General features: G+C 46.8%; 1 protein-coding gene across 1 annotated transcript; it reads left to right on the top strand.

Moving 5' to 3' along the window:
* Positions 1 to 8727: 8727 nt before the first annotated feature.
* LOC142985793 (uncharacterized) lies at positions 8728 to 9861 on the top strand. The gene has a single exon (XM_076134039.1). It carries the CDS (start codon positions 8728 to 8730, stop codon positions 9859 to 9861), a length of 1134 nt encoding a protein of 377 aa, XP_075990154.1.
* The last annotated feature ends 6716 nt before the right edge of the window (positions 9862 to 16577 follow it).

The following is a 16577-nucleotide window of genomic DNA, read 5'->3' as shown; positions in this document are numbered from 1 at the left end:
GGCCCGTCGACGTGGAGGCGGAAGCGGACAGGCTCCGGGCAGATATGCCGCGTCTGCGACATTGCGATGCCCCGCGTCCGGTTCTGCCCCGGACGGCGGAGGGTATATTGGTGGTCGGCGGAAATCGCGCAGTTGCGCCGGAATTGTACTGCGGCACGCCGACGCTACCAGCGCCTCCGCAGGAGACGTCGCCGACCCCCAGACGCGGAGTTACAAGAGGCGGAGCTGTACGAGAGGTACAGAGCGGCGAAGAAAGCCCTGTCAACCGAAATCAGCAGGGCCAAAAACGCCGCCTGGGGCACACTTCTGGAGACGTTGGACTTTGATCCATGGGGGCGCCCTTATCGTTGGGTCAGGGGCAAACTTCGCCCCTGGGCCCCCCCACTAACGCAGAGTCTCCAGCCCCAGGTGGTCGAGAACGTGGTGTCCGCTCTGTTTCCTCTCAGGGCGGCACACATCCCGCCGCCCATGGCTCCGCCGGGCGAGTCGCCGACGACGACGACGGAAGAGGTGGAGGAGGAAATTCCCCCGGTGACCCGGGTAGACCTGAGGGTGGCGGTGCAACGCCTCGCGGCAAAGAACACCGCCCCAGGGCCCGACGGCATTCCAGGCCGAGCGTGGGTCCTGGCTCGAGAGGCCCTCGAGCCCCGACTATTGACGCGGACCTGTGGGCGGCGGAGGCGGTACGCTCCGTCGCCTGGACAGGGAACAGGTCCGAGAGGTGGGGAGGGCGCTGTGTGTTCCGGGCGCACCCCCGTGAAGTGGAGAGTTAGGGGGGGGGCAACCATCATGACCGCCCCCGCTCGAAGTAGGGCCCGCATCCAAAGCGGGCCGTCACCGGCTGGGACGCGGAGTATCCGATTGGAGGTACCGCGTCCTGGCCACGTTATGGTGACTGTTGAAGGAACACCGTCAGGTTTTTAGTCGGTATGCCCAAGTTAGCCGGAACGCCTTGCCGGCGGGAGAGCCCGACAGACCCCCGCTTTCTTCCCTGGGGCGGGACATGCAGTAATGCATTTTCCTGACGCAAAAAAAAAAAAAAACAACAAATTGTCATGTGTGTTCTACTCTACACAGCAACATATGTGCACACACGAAGTAGTCGTACGATTATCACGAGTAGAGAGTGATGTGCGTGCCCGCGGCGGAGTGTTTTCGACGCGACGAATAAAATCTTTGCTATATGAAAAAATAAAACACCTTGTCGTGGTGAGGGGGCTTAGTAGCATTAGCGAAGCCAAGACAGACCCGAAGGGACCGTTTCGTTCTGAGGCCTATATAAACCATGGGGGGGCGGACTTTCATGTCCTGCCCGGGGTGGGGGTGTCCGCTGAGTACTGTTCTCGGCGGACCCAAACCGCAAGCCTGGCTCAATTCTTGGGTCAGGATCGGGGGTCGCTGTCGGAGGTCGGGGAGACAGCGGTCGCGAGGAAGAAAACCCCTATAAAAAATTACCCTAACCGTAAGGTTGCCCGTGCCGAGGCGGTGCGTGGCCGGCAGGGGTTCGGTCGCTAGCGGGTGTTAGTTTTGAGTTAGTTTTTAAGGTTTTGTAGGGACCAACCCTAATTAAAAAAAAGGAAACAACATGGAGATCGCATCTTGTAATACTGTGGTACCCCAGGTCGGTACCGGCAGCGCCGCTGCCGGAGAATCCGACCCCGCCGTTCCGGCGGGCAGAGCCCCTCGTACTCTGGGGAGGGGCAACAAATGCGTTCCGACAGCCGGCTGGAAAGGCCGCTTCGCAGTCATCAGACCGGCCCGCGACCTCCAACGCCGCCGAAGTGCCGGCAGACGTGGTGGAGATGGAGACCCAACAGTAATGGCTCTCAATCTCCTTCAAACAAATTTGAACGACTGTGCCAGGGCCCAGGATCTTCTCTCCCAAAGCCTGGCACAGTGGTCCATAAAGTTAGCGGTGGCAGCAGAGCCATATTTATTTATTTATTTATTTATTTATTTATTTATTTATTTATTTATTAAACAGTACAAGCTTACAGTGTTCACCAAAGCGCTTATATGTTATTCTAAGTTACATACAACATTTTATAATATACAATACTAAGTAGCACAAACAATAACAAATCAAAAATAACAATACCTTATAAACAATACACACACCATAAATCAGACTTAAAATATATTATCACAACTTATATAATATTATTATTTAAATATATAGATATACTTGAGATCATTCTCGTATTGCTGTCAGCAAATATGTCTGCATTTGGATTGGTTTGTAGGAATGCATTTAATAGAGTTATAGCCATCCCTGTAGGACTGTTGGTGGCATGTGCCGAGCGCCATGATGGCGGACAGGCGAATAGACGATGCTGGCGTCTTCCTACACCTCGCATGTACTGATCGGGCACATTAAAGTGAATTGACTCACGTACCGATGGATTGTCTATCTTGTTATTTAACAACAAGAAATAATGCATCATATGAGCAAATTTACGCCTAAGCTCTAGAGTTTCCATGCCAACCATTCCTGAAACGAACATCGAGGGATACAAATATGGGTAATATCCATGCACACGTTTATAAACATAGCGGGCAAATTTACGCTGGATTTTTTCTATCATGACACTATACAATTTTTCATGTGGATTCCATACTATTGCGTTATACTCTAGTTTACTGCGTACGTATGCATTGTAGAGTAGTTTTATTGCGTGAACATTTTGAAATTGAGATGAAGTTCTCATTATAAAACCTAACGACTTATTCGCCTCTTTACAGATTTTCTTTACGTGTTCATGGAAGTTAAGTTTAGAATCGAGAGTCAGTCCTAAGTCTCGTATTGTAGTGACGCGTTCGAGCGGTTCACCGGCCAGTTCGTAAGTGACTTTTATGGGAGTACGGGAACGAGTAAAAGTTATTGTCTTACATTTAGAAATGTTGAATGATAATTTGTTCGCCAAACCCCACTCGGCGATAGCGTCAATATCATCCTGTAAGTTTCGACAATCACTGGTGTCGCAGACGGCTGTGTACAACTTTAGATCGTCAGCGAACATCAGGCATTCTGATCTTGTAACACATTTGGGCAGATCATTTATCATTATCAAGAATTGCGTTGGTCCCAGGGTACTGCCCTGACTAACCCCCGATCGAGTGTAGTACTCCTGCGATACAAAATTGCCCAACTTTACATACTGCTTCCTATCTCTGAGATAGTCAGCCATAAACGTAAGCAATTGGAAACTAAATCCAATCGAGCTAAATTTTGTGAGAAGGACATCATTATCAACTAAATCAAATGCTTTTTTAAAATCAAAATATGCAGCGTCGATCTGACATCCGGCGGTCATTCTGGTATTTATAAAATCAACAAAATTAGTAAGGTTAGTTAAGGTAGAACGTGCGGGTCTAAATCCATGCTGTGAGTTATCTAGGCGAGTACTGACCTGTTTAAATATATTATCATTAACAACAGATTCGAAAAGTTTACCAAACACGGAAAGGACTGCAATGGGTCTAAAATTCGAAATCTCAGCCGATGTTCCGGTCTTGGGTATTGGTATTACTCTTGAAACTTTCCATCGACTAGGATAGCAACTATTGTGGAGAGAGAGATTAAATATGTAAAGAAGTGGTTCCTCTAGTGCAGAAAGGCAGTCTTTAACTATAAAAGCTGGTATATTATCGGGTCCATAGGCAGCAGATGTTCTTAAGCGACGTACAGCTTTTCTTATTTCATCTATACCTATCTGGTCGATATTTATTTGTGTTGAAAAACCAATGTCTCTACTGTTACGCTCAGCTATCTTTGGATCTAATAATGGGGTTTCCTTATGGAAAACGGAAGCAAAATGATGTGCGAATGTATCAACGGCGTCTTGGCCTTCTACTATCTTATCATTGTATACAAATTCCTTAAGCTGATTCCTATCGGACCGTTTATCTTTAACAAATTGCCAAAAAGTAGATGAGTTATTAATTATATTATTCTCAACATTATGCATATAACTTTGATAGGAGGTATGTATAAGATGCTTCACTTTAGTTCTGTAGTATTTAAATAATTCTTTGTTGAATTGTAAACCCAAACATTTATATTTTTTCAAATTAAAATATTTTAACTTTATATAATGAATTATCTCTTTAGTGTACCAATGTGGATATATATATTTATTTAAATGGTTTATTGATTTTAGGGGCACCCGCATGCTGATAGCATCGTTGAGCTTATTATAAAATATATCTACAGCTACATTCAATTCCAAATTCTGCTGATCCGTTAGCTCTGTCCAGTCTATGCCTGCAAGATCAGTGTAAAGTCCAATAAGATCTGCTTTACGAAAGTTCCATTCCGTAGCTAATTGGTGACCTGGAGATATAGAGCTATTGTTCATTACGTTTATAGGTAATTTGAGAAATATCTCTAAAGCAGGATGATAGGCGTCAATAGGTACTAAAGGCTCAGTTTCAGAATTAACATCAATATTGCTTGAATTAAGAGTAGTTAGTACAAAATCCAGGATGCCTCCATACTTATTGCACACATGATTACACTGTCGCAACTTACAAAATTCTAAAAAACTATTAAATTGAGTTGTAACATTCTTACTGCACGACTTCAAGTTGAAATCACCAACTATTAAGCATGAGTATTCACTGTAGTCAGAAATAGCATTTTCCATGCATGATAACACATCTAGATATTGTTGATCACTGTAACTTGGCGGCAAATAAACCACACAAACAAACAATTTAATTTTTTTACACGTAACGGTAGCAAATACTATTTCTTTATCATTAGATAGATTATCAACATTAGTAATTCTTTTCACAGTATAAGAATTTTTTACGGCCAATAGAACACCGCCCCATCCGACATCGCCTTCGCGGTCCTTTCGTAGAACCACATATTCAGGTGGAAATAGTTCCGCGTCGTTGACCGAACTATTCAGAAAAGTTTCTGTGAGAATTATAAAATCACTAGATATTGTTCTCATATTGTTGTAAAACATAGCAGTTTTCGATCGAAGACCACGTACATTCTGATAATACAGCATTATTCGTTTGATTCGTTTTTTTTTGTTACTATTGGCTTTATTTTTAGTAACTCCTGTCGTTTTTTTATTGTTTTTTGAAGGGTTACTATTTAAGAAAAAACGTAGACTGCATATCATTAGCGTTTGTCGGGAAGGGGGTAACTACCGGGTATCCATAAAAATGCATATAATCATTGTTGATGTTGTACAAAATGTTGTTATATATATGTCTTATTCCAAAAGCAGTCAACTTTCCAGTGTTTACTGAGAACATGTCCAAGGAAACATTTAGATTTGTATCATAGAAGAAAGCATATGTATTTTGCTGGAGTTCTAAATACAATAGGTTATTAAACAATTCAATTTTGTAATTGTATATTGGAGCACCACATACATAGGTGGGAGTAAGTATAATTATATTTGTTTTTACAACATGGAGTAGGGATTCCCTTATAATTGTAATCAAATCTGAGTAGTTGCATGTACTAGTTTTAAAATCTTTTTCACCTAACATAATAAAACAATAGTCGCTCATATCATAATTATGCAACTTGTTATTTATGTTTTGAAGCAAATGTTTTGTGTTACAATTTGGCAAGATATAACGAATACAATCACATTGACTGAACATGTTATCCACAAATTTTAATGAACTATGTGAGGGGCTATTACTTAATATACATACTTTTGGTCTCTTGCGTTGATCTTTAGTAAAATTTTGAGATTGTATATTTTCGTCAGATTTAGTCTCCATCTCATTACAGGTTACGCCATCTGGTTTTGGGGAACCGAGAGTTTGTCCTATGAAGCTGTTTGGCTTTGAGTATCGAACGAAGTCCTGTGGTTTTTCACATTTATTACTAGATGGCGTTATTGTTGTATCATGTTGGTTATGTCGGTAAATCAGTTCATGGTCGGTATCGGAGAAGTCCAGTCTAGTTTTATGTAGTAGCCTGCGCTGTTGTGTGTTTGGTTTTTTAGTTGAAGTTTGCTTGCATATGTGTGTTAATTGATCAATTTTTAACTTGTATTCACTTATTTGCTTTGCTTGTTTCGTATTTTCTAGAAGTAAGTTCTCTATCTCGTTTTCCGCGCTTAATAATTTTTCTTGGAGCACAGATAATTTATTTCTCATTTCGCTTATGTCTTCTATAATGTTGGCTGAAATTACGGGAGTGCTTCTATTTAGTTCGCGAGTTGGTGATGAATTTAAGGAAGAGTATAGTAAATCTTCACTTTCATCGCATTCTTCCGGGAGACCATCAAACGAATTGTTAGTTGGGATATTCATTTTATGTCTACGGATAGTTATATTCTTCTGAGCAGTATCTGGCGAATTTGGACTTGTTGTGATGGGAGATGAGTTGGAGGTGTCGCGTAAGTGATCCATATTGTTTGTTTACTTTATACTTTTTTCCTTGACAGAGACCTCTATGGATGAATAGCAGTATTAACATAAATATTCCAGTTGATCTGTTATTAGCGGCGTGTCTATTTTCCACTAGGTGGCTATTGTAGTATCTTCTATATTTGAATAAAAAACGGACATTTATGGTTCACAATTTTATAGATAATGTTTTTTTAGTTATTTAGTTTGTATTTGGTTTTTGTTCACTGTCACTTCAAGATTATTGTATTTGTCTGGTTATTACCGTACTTCACTTTGCGAATACTATGTAAATTAGTTCACACAACACTACGTAGGTGAATGTCTTTAGGTCACTTTATTAATGGTTTAACAGCAGTTATAACGTGTTCCACACTGTCACTTGTATAACTCGAGCTAGTAACCAGATTCCAGCACAAATTACAACACTTAACGTCTATTTACTAATTTATTAATCAAAAAAATAACAGAACGAATAAAGGGCAATGTTTACAGTTTGAGCGCCATCTGTCTGTCCATTTTATTTCGTACCACCCAGGGATGACTGGGCGGGCGATCTAGACGGCCCAGTAGCCGTAGTCTCCCCGGCCGCCGTCGGAGTTCCGCCCCTCGTACCCACAGCGAGGGGCCATGGTTATGTGGCGATCACATGGGGAGACATAGTCGTCGTCGGCGTCTACTTCTCGCCAAACCGGAGCCTGGCCGAATTCGAGGCGTTTCTCGCGCGGATCGGCACCGTGGTCGGCCGTGATAGGTCTCGCCCCGCCTTGGTCCTGGGGGACTTCAACGCCAAATCCACGGCTTGAGGTTCCCCCTCTACGGACGGCCCCCTGGCTGGCGAACTCGGGGGAGTTTTCCGGCCATTGCACAAGGGGGCATAGTGGGGGGACGGTACCCGTGTGTTGGGGTGTCGTCCCACACTGTGGAGGAGTCCACATTGTGGACGGCCGCGTCGGGGTCGCGGATGTGTGCCTAAAGGTGTTCCCGTGGCCTTGGCACTATGCAGCGAGTAGGAGGCAACACCTTGGTGGTTTAGTGGGTAGGCATTGCCCTTCTGGTTCGGAGAGCCCCACATACCCCAGCGCTCCTCCGGGCGTTGGGGATGCAATTTCATGCATTAACCAAGTAAAAAAAAAAAAGGTTAGGTTAGGTTCCCCCCCGAGGGATCTCCACCTTGCCGTGGTGGGGGGGCTCAGTAGCCGCAACCGAGTGGCCCCACACACTCGTTTGCGGTGAAGCTAAGAGTGATCCAGACGTTTGGCCGTTCCCTGAAGCGGGGTGCCACCGCGGGTTGTGACAACTGGTGGGCTGCCATGGGGAGCCGGGGGTCGTCGCGGTCGGACCCGGCTCTTAACTCATGGTGGCGCGTGGAGGGAACCGCCGCGCCTGGGAGTAGGCACACGGCCGCTCCCGGGTAAAGTGCCTAGAGGAGGGCCGGTCGCGGAGGAAGAGGTGTAGTCTGTGTATCGTTGCAGTGCACCTTATCCCCCGCGACCGGGCGGGGTCGCACCGTGAGATGCGGCAAGTGAGTTTTCCGGCCGTTGCACGATGGGGCATGTGTCGTCCCACACTGAGGACGGAGTCCCTTTGGGACAACCGCGTCGGGGTCGCGGTCTTGTACCTTCGGGTGATCCCGCGGTCTCGGCACTAAGCGGAGGAGGAATAACACCTTGGTGGTTTACTGGGTAGGCCTTGCCCTTCTGGCTCGGAGAGCCCCACATACCCCTGCGCTCCCCCGGGCGTTGGGGATGCAATTTTATGCATTAACCAAGTAAAAAAAAAAAAAGGTTAGGTTAGGTTCCCCCCCGCCCCCTTGGGGAGTCTCCACCTTGCCGTGGTGAGGGGGCTCAGTAGCCGTGGCAAGCCAGTCACGGTGAAGCCAAGAGAGGCTCACAACCCTTAAGGCCCACGCTGGGTTCGGGGGCTGCCGTCTTTCGGTGCGGTGGTCGCGAGGAAGAAAACCTCTATAAAAAATTACCCTGAGTCGGTTCCGTTCCTCATACCACAAGATCTTCGGATCGGTGGTATGGCGAGCGGCCTTAATTGGCCGGGCCAAGAGGACTTAACCTCAATAAAAAATTTAGTTTGTGTACAGCGTGATAATAGCCTTAGGCTAAGATCTTACTGCACAGGACTACCTAATCCTAAGGACTACCAGCTAACGTTATCTTATACTATCCTAGAGATTCTAACACCTACAATCCTATCCTAAGTACCCTAAGCTTAGTTACTACTATATCTTCGTCTTGCTTGCGTCGTGTTCTAATGCAGACGTGTTATTATTTATATTAATTTGATAAGCGCGGCGCAAGCTGACGCTCGACTAAGTTCTTTTTCGCGATGGGTACACAACTTATTGCGAATGAGTTACTGGCGTTTTTGCAGCAAAAACTGGATGTGATGGATGAAGTGTCAGCCATCCAGATATGTGCGAGTAACTTCAGTGAAGAGGACATTGCAGCTGCCAAGCTGCTATTGTTCACGACGCTGAATAAGCGCGACAAGATGGTGTCCCGCCGGCGTGACGGGACAAAGAAGAGCATCCAAGACATCATCACGCTACTCAAGGAGACTGATCCCGACGATGTGCCGACGTTTGTGGCGAAGGAGCTGCACAAGCTGCCCCCTGTCACCTTCGACCACGTCGATGTAACCAGCCTTCTGAAGGACATCGTGTCGCTGAAGGCCAGCCTTGCGGATGTGCTAGTGAAGTTAGATGCATCCCAGAATACCGTCACCGATTTGCGTAAAGAAATAAACGATTTGCGCATTAAGGTGTCGGTTTCTAGGTCAACACCCGATGCATCGAATGTCAACACGTGCCGGCGAGTCGTCGATTCGCCGTCGTTGAACTCTGCGTCAGCATATTCGACGCCAGCGCATCCGTCGCGTACTGTGGAGTGCAGCGCCCCCGCGCCCCCCACCCCCGCACCTGCCCCTGTGACATCACCATGTGACGTCGCGCGAACCGCTCGCCCCGTCCCGCTGCCACGGCCTGCAGCCCCCGTGAAGACTCAAATAAGAGACTTTGCGAGCGTTACGGCGAGCACTGCTGTTCCCAAATTCTTACCAAATGATACGGGGAATGGGAACGAAGACGACGAGGGTTTCGTGAAGGTTCAAAGGAAAAAGCGCGCCACACGAACCCAGAATCGCAGCGGTACGGCTCCTAAAGAGCCAACACCGTGCTTAAGAGCCGCGAGACCGACCACACCGGTGTACGTCTCACGTCTGCACTACCTCACCAACAAGGAGGATGTCGTGACGTATATCAGTAAGAGGACCAAGTACCAGATGAGGGTGCAGCTGTTGGAGGCGCGCCGTAACGTCGGATTCAAGTCGTTCGTGGTGCGCGTCCCAAACGATGTGCTGCCCCTCGTCATGAAGGAGGACTTTTGGCCCCAGGGCGTGGTATTCCGTCGCTTCCGCGGACTTATACCACAGGATAGCACCAAAGACACTGTGCTTAAGTGAAGTGCTACTAACATAGTCTTAAGATTTATTTACTAATAACAATATGATATATTTAATATATATGTTAGTTTGTAAGGTATATATCTATGAGCCATTGTAGCTTGAAAATAAAATGATTTATTATTATTATTATTATTATTATTATAGCCTAAAATCCTATCTTATCTTGCCTAGCGTATAATGCGTATAGGCTTGGTGCTCTGTGGTATTCGGTGATACAGACCAGCACTTCTACGCACCTACTACCAAGCCCTTAACCTAAGGCACGTACTATCGTGGTACCCTGTGGTATACTGTGATACAGACCTACGCTTCGTACGCACCTAATGCCCTAGCCCTACAGTCCCTAGATCCTAGCCCTACTATACGTATTTATATACTTATATAGATAGGTGCGGGATATCTGCCACCTGAGACCTATGAAGGCAGATGGAATGTGGGTAGGAATGGGTTATGGTGGTGATGGTTTTCTCACTGCCTGTCGCGCAGACTCACACGACAAATCGGTTGATGGCTAAAGGTGTCTTGGCCACAGTGAGAGGTAGAGGAAGGGTATTGAGTCAAAGCCGGGCTCAACTTGTGACTGGTTTATTACTTAATCTACAAGATCTTATATACTAAACTTATCCTGTGTACACACATACCACATTATCGTTGTGTGCTATGCGTGTAACTTACCATCTCAGCGCTATATCCCCTACGTGATGTTTCCTTAGTTTTTATATGATTACTAAGTAATATGTTTTCCAGTATTTTATCACGTAGGATTATCTCGCTGAAATGGCATGTTCATGTGTGAACAGTTTGTAAGGTCCCGTGAAACCTGCCCGACCTCACGGTGTATATAGGGTTACCCAGGTACAGGGGGCTCTGCCTGGGTGGACGGTTTACTTCCCCCACACTCGTGGGATTAATATGGAAAAATCTTTAAATTTAAACATTTTGATGGTGGAGAGGTGGACGATGTCCCTGGTGGGGACGGGGGTACGTTCAAGCGTCCTGCGACGCCTGGTGCTACCCAAAAATCGGAGGGAGGCCGTTCATCGGTCGGCTCCCCAATCTTCGATGGCTCTTCTGCCAAAAAGGGCAGCCTTAGAAGCCGCTCGTCGAGTCGGGGCAGCGTCGCTGCAGACCCGCTAGATGAGCCTTGTGACGAACGCCGCTCGTTCTTCCGACGTCCGTCGTTAACCGCAAGCGATGGCGCTGAACCCCAAATTGCGGATACGCCGCGTAAAAGCGGCAAAAAGAGGAAGGGGAAGGCGCGAACGCCTCCCTCAGGTGAGGGTATTGACCTCAACCGTGCCATGTCCGGGTCTACGACCGATATGAACATGGCCGGGAGTGCCGGAGAGGGATCCACCCTCTGAATGCGAGTGGGTCCGTCGGAGCGAGACCTTGAGGAGCTGCCCGCGACGGATATTGCCGACATAATGGTGCGGCATATGGAAGTTGTTCGCTATGTCGCGGACCGCTCCTTAAATTTAAAGGGCACCTTCGTTAGGTCCTTGAAGGACGCGGAGAGGGAGGTCCGGCGGGCGGCGTCCGAGCTCAGTCGCCGGTCCGCCACCGTGGAGAGCATGACCCTGAACGCCACGAACCGCCGCCTTAATATTAAGGTAGACCTCCTCACCAAGGAGGTAGCGGCGCTCAGGCAGGTGGTGGAGTCAATCCCGGCACCCTCTAGGGTGGTTCCCACCCTCCATTAGCGGCGGACAAAGTAAGAGGGGCGGTGCAGCAAACTCCCGCCCCGGAAGCCGCCGTGCCGACGTCGAAGGCCACTTCGATCTCTGCCCCTTCTTTGGCCCCCCCAGCTTCCACTGGAGGAGCCAAGGGCAAGTCGAGAAAGAAGGGGAAGGGGAAGAAATTGGGGTTGGGTCTGTGCCACCTCCCGCCCCAGCTCCTACCTCGAGTCAGGCTGCCGGTGGCTCCTCTACGGCCCCATCGGCTCCACCACCCCTTACAGAGGGGTGGAACGTCGTGGCGTGCAAACGCCCCAAAAAGGGGAAGAAGGCTGCCGCACCGGCTCAAACACCGGTTGCCACCTCAACGCAGCCCCCTCTCAAGAGGCAGAAAAAGACGGTGGTCTCGTTACGCCCCCCCCACGACGGCTGCGATTATACTCACAGTATCGCAGGATGCCGTGGCGCGGGGGTCACCTACGCCGAGGTGATCGCCAGGGCGAAGAAGAACATCGTCCTGGCGGATCACGGTATAAACGGGATCGCCAAAATCTGTGCCGCCGCGACCGGCGCACGAAAATTGGACTTTGGAGATCCCCGGGCCGAACGCCGAGGAAAAGGCGGACTCCCTCGGCGTTAAATTGAGGGAGGTCCTGGGTGGTGACGCAATCGTGTCGAGACCCGTGAAGTGCGCGGACATGCGCGTCCAGGGTCTGGACGACTCGGTCACCCCCGAAGAAGTGGCCCGGGCAATTTCGCTTGTCGGAGGATGCCCAGTCGAGGCGGTGAAAGTTGGCGCGGTCCGCAGTGGCTCGCGAGGTGAGGGATCGGCCTGGGCAAAATGTCCAATCCCGGCTGCCAAGAGAGTCGCAGACGCCGGAAGGTTGTTGGTGGGGTGGGTGTCGGCCCGTATGGGCCGACACCCACCGAGCCGAACCCAGACAGATGAGGTGCTTCCGGTGCCTGGGCGTCGGTCATGCCCGGGCCCGTCTGCGACTCAGAAGTCGACCGCAGCAACATTTGTTACCGCTGCGGTAAGGCGGGCCACAAAGCGGTCCAGTGCTCCACCGCGCCGCGGTGCATACTTTGCACTCAGGCGAAGTTGCCGGCGGAGCACCGCCTTGGGGGCCCAGCATGTAAGGCTCCCAAGACCAAGAAGAAGAGGGGGGGCAAGGCCCCCCAAAATTCGGGGGGCAAGGCCACCCAGACTAAGAGCGGCCAGCCGTCAGCTGGGGAGGCGATGGAGCTCGGCAAATAATGGCCGAAATTCGCCTCCTCCAGGCAAACCTCAACCACTGCGCCGCAGCGCAGGATCTACTACTGCAAAGCATGGCGCAGTGCTTGCTAAATGTGGCAATCGTCTCCGAGCCATACATGGTCCCGGTCCGTGACAACTGGGTCGGGGACCGAACAGGCTCGGTGGCCCTAATAAGGCTGACGTCCCACAGCTCCCCGCCATTCGAAAAAGTAGCGAAGGGTCGTGGATGCGTGGCGGCGTCGACTGGGCGGGGCCGCACCGCGTGATGCGGCATCGGTGGGGCTGCCGTGGGGAGCCGGGGGTCGGGCGGTCGGACCCGGCTCTTAACCCATGGCGGCTGGTGGTGTGGCCGCTGGGCAGCTGGAGTAGTAGCAGGCGGACTGCCGCTCTTGGGTTCGGTGGCTAGGGTCGTTGGGCAACTGGAGTAGTAGCAGGCGGACTGCCGCTCTTGGGTTCGGTGGCTAGGGTCGTTGGGCAACTGGAGTCGGAGCGTGGAACGCTCCGCTCTTGGGTCGGTGGCCTAGGCCGCTGGGCAGCTGGAGTGGGCGGACCACTGCTCTTGGGCTTGGTGGCCGGAGAGGAGGTGGCGGCGGCCTACACATCTTCCGCCGCCGGCGGCCGGGACATGCTGCGCATCTGCGCGTGGCCTGTCCCGGCTTCTGAAGGGCCCCTGGCTGGCGAACTCGGGGGAGTTTTCCGGCCATTGCACAAGGGGGCATAGTGGGGGGACGGCACCCGTGTGTTTGGGTGTCGTCCCACACTGTGGAGGAGTCCACGTGTGGACGGTCGCGTCGGGGTCGCGGATGTGTGCTTAAAAGCGTTCCCGTGGCCTCGGCACTATGCGGCGAGGAGGAGGCAACACCTTGGTGGTTTAGTGGGTAGGCCTTTCACGGTATAATTATATACCGTGACATCGTTATAAAAAAGGAGTTTTGGGCAAAGCGACATGGGTAGGTTAGGTTAGAAGCGAGCGAAGCGAAGCTCCCACCTTAGCCTTCGTGGTTATTTTTTTTTAAACCACCCAGTAGGAGGAGCCGGTAGCCGAGGCTCCGGCGACATCTCGACATCATCAAGTGAATAGAAGTAAAAGTTCGAAATAACAGAATTGTTCGGACTTTTACCATTGAGAGTTGGTAAATCTTAGGTTATACCGGAATATCTTAGGATTTACCGAAGTTCGGGCTTTAACAGTAACATATTATTATATATTGCTGCTTGTAGTTCATTAGTTGTGCGACTTCTGCGATGTACATATGACTGAAGATGTGTTGATTGTGTTGAACAATGAACGAATGCCTGCAAGGAAATAAGTACTATTTTTAAATCGTTTTGTTGCTATGTTATTTGTATTACGTATTTTTTTGTGATCAATGTAGCCATTTATTACTTGAGGTCGATTTTAAACTTTGCTTACGCGGAATTCTGACTGTCTGATTTCAAATATTTTTTTTTATAACGCATTACTGTTCCACTGTTGGGCTAGGGTCTCCTCCTAAATTAGGGAGTGGCTAGGCTTTGAGTCCACCACGCTGGCCAAGTGTGGGATAGGGACTTGTTTGCATTTTTTTTTAATCTTCTAAAGTCTCTTTTTGTCTTAATAAAAAGAAGAACACATCTAACGTGCAAAAAGCACGAGTTTTTTTTTTACTGAAAGTTAAGAACGCCACACAGATTTTACTTGTCGATTGATATTTTTGAAAAAACATCTTTTCAATATTCTCTGTAATCAAAATCAAGTACAACTGCAATAAAATATTTAAGTTTTTATAATGTCGAGCCTGTTTTGGAAGTACATCATCAGCGAAATACACGAAATTTTACAGGAGAGCCAAAATCAAATAATTTATTCATTTAGGTCAAATATTGACACTTATGATAGTCGTTACAATTACTGAATCTACCACTAGCTCGGAAAGGGGGTAACGCCTTATGAGAAGAGCTAGCAAGAAACTCACGGCCACTCTTTTCAATCGCCAAAAGTTTTACAAATTGATCACGCGAGGAGCTGCCAACAATCAGCGATATAGGCTAAACGTCAATTAAGGAAAATGAAAAGCCGTTTCATTGATTTATGTTTTAAACATAGGAGATACTTGATTTTGGATATATTCCATTATTATAATCACGCCACGACCTACATATTTATAATCAAATGAATTATTTAATAAGTATTTGAATAATGTGTATTTTGTATTGTTAAATAACCTATACTTTTGTCATTACGATTTTCTTTTCACCCATTATAATATTGTCAATTATGTAAATATGGATCTAGTTGTCTTCGCATTAAGTTCTAAATCATTTTAGCTATACATTTCGATACCAAAGTAAAATACCTATTTTCTGTCGCTTCCGATGTTTTCCCATAACAGGCTCGATATAACCTAGGAAAGATAATAGTGAATTCTAGGTTCTATAGCATAGTCTAATTACCTGCAGGACTGAAAGTCCTAGATCGCCACGTGTGTCCTATCATACGTTCATACTTGTGTGATATACTTCTCTTGTCGTTCAAAGACTCATCATTGTATATTGTGATGGCAACCAGTGGTGAACCTTCTGACGCTAGCTCGTTCTCTATCAGTTCTGGCCATGATTTATCTCTGAAAAAAGATTTGACAAAACAAATAAAATCACGCGTTTCCATAGGGGTAGGGATACATACATTAATCAAATCACGCCTTCTTTCCATAGAGGTAGACAGTGACCAAAAATGCCATTTTTGGTACAATCCTTTCTAACTTCCTTTGTTTACTCACATCCGTACAACTTGTCATACAAAAAATACTTATTAAATCTTTCTATCTATATTTAAATGGAAAGCCACCTTTCAAATAAAAAATCTTTTATCAAACCCAGTAAAAAATATAAGGAAACATTTTTTTACAAATATTTACACATTTGTTATGTATTATTTTTGATGCCTGTTTAAAACACTGTGGGTATTCTTTCTTTTACAGTCTTTCAATGGCAGCAGTAGTTGTCTCCTCGAGTCTGTGGTAGGGTACATTGACCTCGCCGTGTGAGGAGGATAGGACAACTCTGTGCTCACCACGAAATAGTGATGATCGATATTAAGAAAACATCGATGTTGACATCGAAGTTAACATTGAACCAAAAGTATCGATGTACGGTAATAATCGATCTAAAAACATCGATGTTTTTTTTTAAATAAAATAAAAGCGTCTTTTATATTTATGAAAATGATGTATTGTTATTGTAATAACAAAAGTTAAATAAAAATATTAACAATCCCAGTATCTTTTGTCGACTGCGACTAAGACTGACGCGAACATTGAATTGACGCAGACCTGACACTGACAGTTTTTTTTTATCGGTCAAGAAATGCAATGAAATTACTATTCATACGGCATCATCCGATTTTATTGACAATTAGTGTCAGTCATGTAATGTAGTGCATCCGAAATACGCTAGATGACGCCCAATTTTTTTTTTATATTAATTTATTCATAAAACATCGATGTGTCGATAATATTGAAGTCATAAGATCGATGTTAAAACATCGATGTTTTCCAGCTAAAATATCGATCATCCCTACCACGAAACTAGACCTCTCGTATTGTTGTAGAATTAGTTTTATTTTTGATTGTAACTGCAATAGGAAATAATTGAATATCGAGCCTGTTATGGAAGAACATGGTAAATTTTACAGGAGACGTTTTGTTGATTTATTGATTTATGTTTTTAATTTAAACATAGATGCTTGTTTTGGATACATTATGTTATTATAAACACTGCACCCTATATATAACCAACAA

Source organism: Anticarsia gemmatalis, chromosome W (assembly GCF_050436995.1).
Source record: "Anticarsia gemmatalis isolate Benzon Research Colony breed Stoneville strain chromosome W, ilAntGemm2 primary, whole genome shotgun sequence".
Classification (NCBI taxonomy): domain Eukaryota; kingdom Metazoa; phylum Arthropoda; class Insecta; order Lepidoptera; family Erebidae; genus Anticarsia; species Anticarsia gemmatalis.
The sequence above is the reverse complement of the archived record's forward strand: the minus strand, read 5'-3'. Positions and strand labels throughout refer to the sequence as shown.